Genomic DNA, 8645 nt, shown 5'->3' with positions numbered 1-8645 from the left:
GTTGGGTTGGTGGACTTTTAGACACAAAAGGCATCAAGGGGTACGGGGAGAGAGCGGGAATGTGGTATTGAGATAGAGGATCAGCCATGATCATATTGAATGGTGGAGCAGGCTCGAAGGGCCGAATGGCCTACTCCTGCTCCTATTTTTTTTCTATGTTCTATGACTTACCCCAGTGATCTAAAATACATTTTGGAAATTTAGGAAATCTAATTGGGTTCACATGATGCTAAAGAGGTCATGAGGGAAGATCGGAGAGAAACTGGAGAAAGATGTGAGTTCAGGGCTCAGGCAGGGGGGGAACCTTAGAGGAAGTTTGGCCGGGTGGGCTCGGGGAAGGAAGGGAAGTGGCAGAGGAAGCTGAACGGATGGTCTCAATCTTAGTTAAGTTGTATACTGGGTGATGTCTGTAATGACATACTGCTTGGCTCCATAAATTTGTTCTGATGGCATTGGACTCATGCCTAATAGCCTATTGGGTTAGATTTTAAAAAAAATACTGCTCCCCACCCACCTAATTTAGTATTCATGGGACCGGCCAACACGCGTCTTGGAAAGCTGAGAGTGCGGCTTCAGTGGGCGGGTGACGTGTTTCCCGGGAGGTTCTGAAGGTGTATCCAGTTTGTGGGTCGGAGTCAGCTCGGGGAGCCGAGAGTGGCTGGAAATACAGCTTAGCAACTTTAATTTGAGAGCGAGCAATTGACTAGGAGATTGCAAGCACATTTCTTCCTTTATAACAGAACGTAAGAAAGCAGAGCCGTGGTTCGAAATTAAGTCGCTATTACTGGTGTGTTTTTTAAAAGCTGGCTTTAGTGGGGGAGGCAAGCGCAGAGCAATGGGGTAAATGTGTATATTTGGGTGAGAAATGGCATTTAAAATGCCAAAGTACATTGTGTGAATCTTTGTACCAAAATCACCGCCGTCTAAAAATTGTTTTAAGGTAACGATTAAGACATTTGCATACGGGTTATATTGTGTTGTGGAATTTGAGGCTTGATGGTTGAGTTAAATGCAAGTTTAATAAATGGAAAAATTCAACAAATTGCGTTAGTTCCAGTAGGGCGTCGCGTTTAGATGTGTGTCTCATTGCCCCTGGGCTCTTCCATTCGCCGAGGACTTTTGCTTCAGGTTTTTATGCTGATGTCCAGGGCAGGCGTGTCTGCAGTAACGAGTCAAAAAGAGCCCTGGAATACTGCAGTGACTCATAGGCCGCGGTGCAGGAAAGTTGCTTGGAATCAGATTTTGGTTTGAAGGGAATGGGTTGATTTCTAGATGGCGAAGGGTTAATTGAGGTTTACTGAGTATTGACGCGAAAATTACGGCTTTGTGAAGATAAGAACCGTGTTGATGTCTGTGTCAACACATTTGTTCGCGTAAAAGATCGATATTATACAACAAAAAAAACCGGGGGATTCATTTCGTAATTCCATGAAAACTGTCTCGTGTCGGCGTGATCGCCACATTGTAACTTTATGGCGCGACAGTGAGACCAGTTTTTGTATTCAAGTCATTAGTGGTGGGAGCGTTGGCAACGAGGCGTTTGGTCTATTCACGCAGGAAGCTGTTTAAACGGGAACGTACAAAAGAGTTTTTCTCTCCTCCCCTCCACAAGGCGCTGCATTCCTGGAAATTTCCTAGAAATGGAAGGGGTCGGGAACGCCATGCAGAAGAAAACTGCTGATCTTGAGCACATGGCCGAGGTTTTAATCACTGGGGAGCAGCTAAGGTAGGATTGATTGCTTCTTTGTGGATGCTGCATATTACGGGCTGTGGAAAGCTTCCCTTTCAGTGTCATTTCCCTCTTTCCACATTGAAGGAAAGGGTTTTTGATTGATAGAGCTAGCTTTTTCTATTTATATACGAGCTGAATTGTTACTGTCGGCATCTGGCGTTTTCCGCGAAGGGTATCTCAGACTGCAACTGGCATATTGTCCTTGTGTGGAAAGTGCTTTGGTTATTGGTAAAAGGCCCTACATTAAAAAAGTTGCATTTGGAACAGGGATAATTACTACAAAAATTAAAGTAAGTTCATAGATATTTTCCTGTTTTCAATTATTTAGAAATTCTAAATTGATCTCCACAAGTTGGCACACTACTTTTTTGTTTACATATGTAGTGTCAAATGCAACCTTTTGTAATCTGTATGCAATGTGGGAAGTGTTTCCCCGCCTCCCCCAATCCGTCATGAAAAACCTGTCACTTTAATGAGTAGTAAGACATTTTCCTTTCCCCCTCCCTCAATGTTTTTGATCTATTTCTATTCTGATAAATACTTGGCTTCGATAGCTAACGGCTCCAATTAAAAATAGTCAGTTTGCAAACCTTTTAATACTGTGGTCCCTTTTAAATCGTTCCGCAATTCAACATAAAACCAAAAAAGACTTGGAAACCAGCACTTGATGCACCCAACTGGAATTCTAAAATTTGATCTTGCTTTAAAAATATTTGTATCAGAGGACTTGGAAAAATGGATGATTGAATCTCTATGTAATATGGTTTGTTACACTGATTTCTTTTCCAACTTTGTGCTTTCCTTTCCTAAACTCTCCATAGCATTAGCAACCCCCTCATTCTTCATGGGTAAACTGTGTACTAGGTCTCATAGAGTCATAGAGTTTTACAGCACAGAAAGAGGCCCTTCGGCCCATCGTGTCTGCGCCGCCCATCCATCCCTGTCCAGTCTAATCCCATTTTCCAGCATTTGGTCCATAGCCTTGTATGCAATGGCATTTCAAGTGCTCATCCAAATGCTTCTTGAATGTTGTGAGGGTTCCTGCCTCCACCACCCTTTCAGGCAGTGAGTTCCAGCTTCCAACCACCCTCTGGGTGAAAAAGTTCCTCCTCAAATCCCCTCTAAATCTCCTGCCCCTTACCCTGAATCTATGCCCCCTTGTTATTGACCCCCCTACTAAGGGGAAAAGTTCCTCTTTATCTACCCTATCTATGCCCCTCATTATTTTGTACACCTCAATCAGGTCCCCCCTCAGCCTTCTCTGCTCCAGATGACACTGAACATTGGAGGGGAGGGAAGCACTCACTGAAGTTGCCAACTTGGTTCAGGAGTCTTTTTTCTGTGTTAAGTTAGATTTAAAGTTGGAACTGTTAATGACTAGAGTTAGGTAATAGCTTTACCTGTATCTGATGGCAATACCCTGTGTTTTTTTTGTGCTTGTGGGAAATGGATCACTGCTAAATGTATATATCTGAAATAGTATTTATTCCACGTAATTCATTTTGTGCTATTAAAAAAAAAACATGTTAGTTAACAATGAACTCAAGATTCAACATACAGTTTTAATAGATTTTATTTTCATGATTTCAGAGGCAACATCAGTGCAGTTAATGTGCAGTCAACTATCTGATGACCGACCCAATTTGGCAGGTTGATGATATTAAAATCATGTATGTTTGCTACCATTCACTCCCTTGTCTCTTAGAGGAGGATTACATTAAATGAGTAATAGTGTTTACTCAATTTTAATGTAACTCATTGTTTCACATCCTTGGGTTTTATTTGCATTAAGAAGGGTGGTTAATAACCTGTGTCGTACAAATAAAAGCATGAGAAACACAAAGTGAAATGGGCATTAAGCCCATAAAAATTCATCCCTCCAGTACTACAATTCTTAAATTTTGTAATATCAACCTTCATTTTGAATGTACTGAGTGTTTTAGCTTCCACTACCCTGCCTGGGGAATATTCCAACATGTATCACTGTTGAAGTTCTTCCTAATATCTGTTTTAAACTAATTCCCACTAATTTAAATTTATGTCCTCGGGTTCTGTTTTTCAAGCTTAATTTGAAATATATTCTGCCTTCAAACAAGCAGTATTTGTTTAAAATTTATATACCTCGATGAGGTAACTTTTGCCTCTCAGAACTATCTGCTTTCAAGAGTTTTGAGCTTAACTTCTAATAATTCCTCGTAGCTCACCCTTGACCTTTTGGGGTGAGTATTGGTGCTCTACACTGCATTGTCTCTTTCGTGCTCCCAATTTTTTCACTCCCCTTGATTCAGATTATCTGTCAATTCAATTTCTTTGCTGAGCAAACACCTCTCCTTTGCTTATTTATTTAAATTGCATAATTTGAATTTCTGGATAGTTTAGGTTTTTTCTCTCCCTCCTTGTTCTCGCTCAGACATTGTATATTTGTGTTTTGACCAATAAGCAATACTTAACATTTATAGTGTTCAATTCAATTTGTTTTATGAATTTACATAGTTAACAACATCCTTGTGTAAAACTTTTGCTGCATCTTTGTCTTTATTACTATCACTGACAGCAAATTTGCCTCTCCTCCAGGAGTGGCAGAATAAGTTAGAGATCATTCTACATAGTGTTACGAGTACCTGGTGGGAATATTGTCTGCATGCTGTGTTGATATTATTAGAGTCTAATCATTACCAGTTTTAACTCTACTAATGTCGTTCCAAGTAAACATTATTAGATTATGTAAGAAATGCAGTGGATTTTCAAAATGATTGTATTCTCCTTCAATTTGCCACCTTGTGACTCTTACTGAGGTATGGTACCAAGATGACAGCAGCCCTCTAGCGTTTCACTGAAGTGGTCATCCTTCATGTGAGCTTGGACCATAGGGCCCATCTAACTTAAATATGTATTTTTTTTTCTCTTTTTCTCCTTCAGATGCTGAAGTAGATTTTTCCAGATGGTGACAGTCCTCCCAATACCTTGATGAACTGGCCTTTAAATATGAGCTTCGATATAGGTGCTGACTTACATAAAACATTGAGAGGAGGACTGAGACGCACTGCATGCCCATTCACGCAAGACGAATTTCAAAAGAAAATGTATAGTAGACTAAACTCTGGTGCAAAAGTTTCTACCGACAGTGCAAACTGACTTTTAACCCTCTTGAGACTGTAACAATCGCAACACATTTTTAATATTTAATATGTTTTTAGATGTGTTAATTCAAGTATCAGACTTTTCACATGCAAATTTCAATACCACACTTCTATAAGAAAGCCAGTAATTTTCTGTTGCTTTCTGGCCTCTAATTGACCGTGGGATATTTGTAGGAACAATTAGCCTCAAACTGTCCTCAATAACACACAGCAATTAGACATTGTGGTAAAGTTAAACATAACTATATACGACCATACATTATGCAATACATGCTATAATACTCCTGTCATTATAAATTAGTATTCCCTGACTTGCAGTGAGTAACGCCACATTTTTGCAGCATTACTTCCACAGTATTAGCACTGCGTGGAGTAAAATAGCTTCCCTACCAAGTCAGTGGTTGTAAGTATTGAGAGGCTATTTGTCAACGACATTGCAGCTAAGCCTATTCATATTCTCAGCTCATATCTGCACCCATTCATGCACTTTCAAAACGCAGTCACTAGGTAGTGATCAAAAATCGAAACAATGCCTCTCATCCCCAACTGTAGACACTTAAGAGAAATTTTAGTGGTACAGACCCCCACCACTTGTCGGCCTAGAAATTTGTGGCCACCAGCAAAGCTGCCGGTGCCAACACGGCTCGGGGTTACCTCACTGGAATGCCGTGCTGATGGTGTTGTTCCCGGAAGGAGGCTCTAATGTGGTGTGCCCAAGTGGGGTTGCTGCTGGAAGAGCCTTCTGAAAGTGAGGCTGTGATTTTAGAAAGCACTGTCATTTTGTTAAAAGGCCAGTACTTTCTGAAATGAAAAAAATAAAAATGATGCAAAAATATACAATTTTTAGCCCTTGCAGCGCAACTGCCTTCTGGAAAAAAAATTAACATTAAAAAGAATTCCCAAATGGGAATCTTCCGATCTTGAAGCTGAATTCCCTTCTGTACCAAAAAAAAGGGAAAAGTGCTTCAGCATGGACACAAATGGCTCAGCAAGCCAGGGAAGAAAAGTCCTCTACCCACAGGGGCCAGGAGGCCCTCCAGGAAGAACAATGTGGGACCAGATCACCAAGGCTGTCACTGCCAGCAGTGTCATCCCACCGTCTGGCTCCAGTGCCCAAAGAAGCTTCATGACCTCAGACCACTGGTCAAGGTCAGTGAATGCATCTTCAAAAGCCGTCTCCTACCAACTGCACCACTAGCCTCACACACTGCTCAATGCACGACTCCCCCGCCCCCATCACTCACCTACCAACAACCTGTACCAAATACGAGGCACGCCTCCCATTCCTAGCTTCACCTCATGGAGGAGATGGTGCTGGCCATTCTTGGCAGGGGCATGGCTGAGCCTTTGGCTGGTGGCGGGGCTGAAAGGGTACAAGATGCTGGTATCCTCATACATTGTCCTCCTCCTTGCATGCATGTCTTGCTTTTCTGCCCTCCCCTCACCACAACTCCACCCATGTGCCTTTCTCAATTCACACACCCAAGAAATGCAGCCTGCCCATCCAGTGGTTGACCAAGAAGAGTGAGGGGAGAGTGAAGAAGAAGAAACACCATCACTCAATTTCACACTACCAGCCACCAGCTCATCAAAGTCGACCAGCAAGGCCATTTGCAGTGTCCCCCACTGAAAATCAGCAACCTTCCACCAGCCATGCTGCAACCACGGGGGTAGCACTGCGTGACATCACTAGAACAGGCAAAGGCACACACAAGACAATCACTAAGGGGATGCGTAAGGGTGATAAGTTGATTTCTTGATGTAATATTGGATGGATAGATGTATAAAGTTGGATTGGAAAGTTTGCTTTGTGGTGGCTTTTATTTCAACATTGTGGCCAAGAGGACGCTGTGATGGTCAGTAACAGAGGGAAGGGAAGGTGTGGGACAAATGTTGAAAGGGGAATTGGGGTTGTGGTCACATTTATCGCAGGCGGATAATTCCATTCCAGATATCGTCTGGGTTGCAGCCTTCCTTCTGCATCTTCCTCTTCCCTCTGCAAGCAGATGCTGTAAATCTAAAGTAAAAGCATAAAATGCTGGAAATACTCAGCAGGTCAGGCAGCATCTTGACCTTAGACGTGAACTCTGTTTCTCTCTCCAGTGATGTTGCTTGACCTGCTGAGTATTTCCAGCATTTTCTGTCTTTTCAGAGGCCTTCCTTTACCATCCAGGCCTTGCAAGCAACACTCCCTGCACACTTAAAAATAAACTTTTAGCATGTATTGCACCAAGCCACTACTTCAGTAAAATTAAAAAACATTCAGTCCAAAAGCTTAAATGCAAACTTACCTGAAAGATGTGTATCTCCCGCGACAGAGAAGGGCGCTAGAGTGGCGGCTGCCAATTTTCAACTGGATTGCTGCGAAAATTCATGGCAGTAAGTGGCCCCATTTCTAGGCCAAAATGTTCACCTTCAAAATGGGCAGTCACTTATATCAACCAAAAAGTGATAACCATTAACTGTTTGCATTAACTTCAATTGGAAAATTGCTTGTTATAGCGTCTTAAGTGCTCTATGTATTTCGGGCAGAAACCGCTGTGTTTACTCATTAATTGCATTTCATTCTACTTGGTGTTTCAGAAATTAAAATACTAAACATCAGAAGTTGAATTATTGCATTTCATTCAAGGCACAGTGGCTTAACCATTTGCTTGCATTCAAATGATTAGGTTTTGCCGTATAAATTAAACCTCCCTTTAGAATTGCATAGAACACTTCTTAACCATAAATAAACTGCCATGTTTTTAGCTGGGTCGGAATGATTACATTTTTTTTTGTTTATGGGATGTGGGCATCACTGGCAAGGCCAGCATTTATTACCCATCCCTAATTGCCCTTGAAGGTGGTGGTGAGCCTCCTTCTTGAACAGCTGCAGTCCGTGTGGTGATACTCCCACAGTGCTGTTAGGTAGGGAGTTCCAGGATTTTGACCCAGTGATGATGAAGGATCGGCGATATACGTCTAAGTCAGAATGGTGTGTGACTTGGAGGGGAACTTGGAGATGGTGGTGTTCCCATGCGCCTGCTGTCCTTGTCCTTCTAGGTGGAAGAGGTCGCGGGGTTGGGAGGTGCTGCCAAAGAAGCCTTGGTGAGTTGCTGCAGTGCATCTTGTAGATGGCACACACTGCAGCCACGGTACGTCGGTGGTGGAGGGAGTGAATGTTTTAAGGCGGTGGATGGGGTGCCAATCAAGCGGGCTGCTTTGTCCTGGATGGTATCTAGCTTTTTGAGTGTTGGAGCTGCACTCATCCAGGCGGGGGCGGGAATCTCGGCGGCGAGGTGTAAAAGGTGAGCCCGAGGCGCAGGTAGGCCTCAGCGGCGGCGGCGGGAATCTCGGTGGCGGCGGCGAGGTATAAAAGGTGAGCCCGAGGTGCAGGTAGGCTTACCAATCTCAGAGGGAGAGTAGTAAAAAGTAATCGAAGTGTGACGTCACCAGAAAGCAGGTAAGTGATTGGTTGGTGAGTATTTCTCTTTTTTAAACTTTAACTCTGTGGTTTATACTTTCTAAGCTCTCTGTGGTGTAGCGGGGACTGTTTGTAAACCAGGGCCCTTAAATATATCATTTAACTGCAGTGAAATTGGTGGGATTGATTTGTTTAATTTAATTTGAATTAATTAAAGGGTAAGTCATGGCAGGACAGCTTGGTGCCGTGCTATGCTCCTCCTGCGCTATGTGGGAGCTCAGGGACACTTCCTGTGTCCCTGACGTGGAGATGCCGGAGTTGGACTGGGGTGGACAAATGTAAGAAGTCACACAACACCAGGTTATAG

General features: G+C 42.8%; 1 protein-coding gene across 4 annotated transcripts in view; it reads left to right on the top strand.

The window, feature by feature from the left end:
- The first annotated feature begins 552 nt into the window (after positions 1-552).
- The window catches only part of deptor (DEP domain containing MTOR-interacting protein), a 121451-nt gene continuing 113358 nt past the window's right edge, over positions 553-8645 (top strand). Inside the window, exons 1-2 of one of the 4 annotated variants that reach the window (XM_085993339.1) lie at positions 553-743; positions 1613-1726. In XM_085993339.1, coding sequence (XP_085849465.1) covers positions 1641-1726 — 86 coding nt within the window. In that variant the 5' untranslated portion in view covers positions 553-743; positions 1613-1640. Of the gene's footprint in view, positions 744-1612; positions 1727-3322; positions 3403-8645 lie in introns of those variants that run through there. The other 3 variants (XM_085993336.1, XM_085993337.1, XM_085993340.1) reach the window with 3 other exon arrangements.

The sequence above is a fragment of the Somniosus microcephalus genome, chromosome 7, assembly GCF_052327205.1.
Source record: "Somniosus microcephalus isolate GS21.2 chromosome 7, FLI_Smic_1.0, whole genome shotgun sequence".
Classification (NCBI taxonomy): Eukaryota; Metazoa; Chordata; class Chondrichthyes; order Squaliformes; family Somniosidae; genus Somniosus; species Somniosus microcephalus.
Note: the sequence above shows the minus strand (reverse complement) of the source record. Positions and strands in the feature narration are given on the sequence as shown.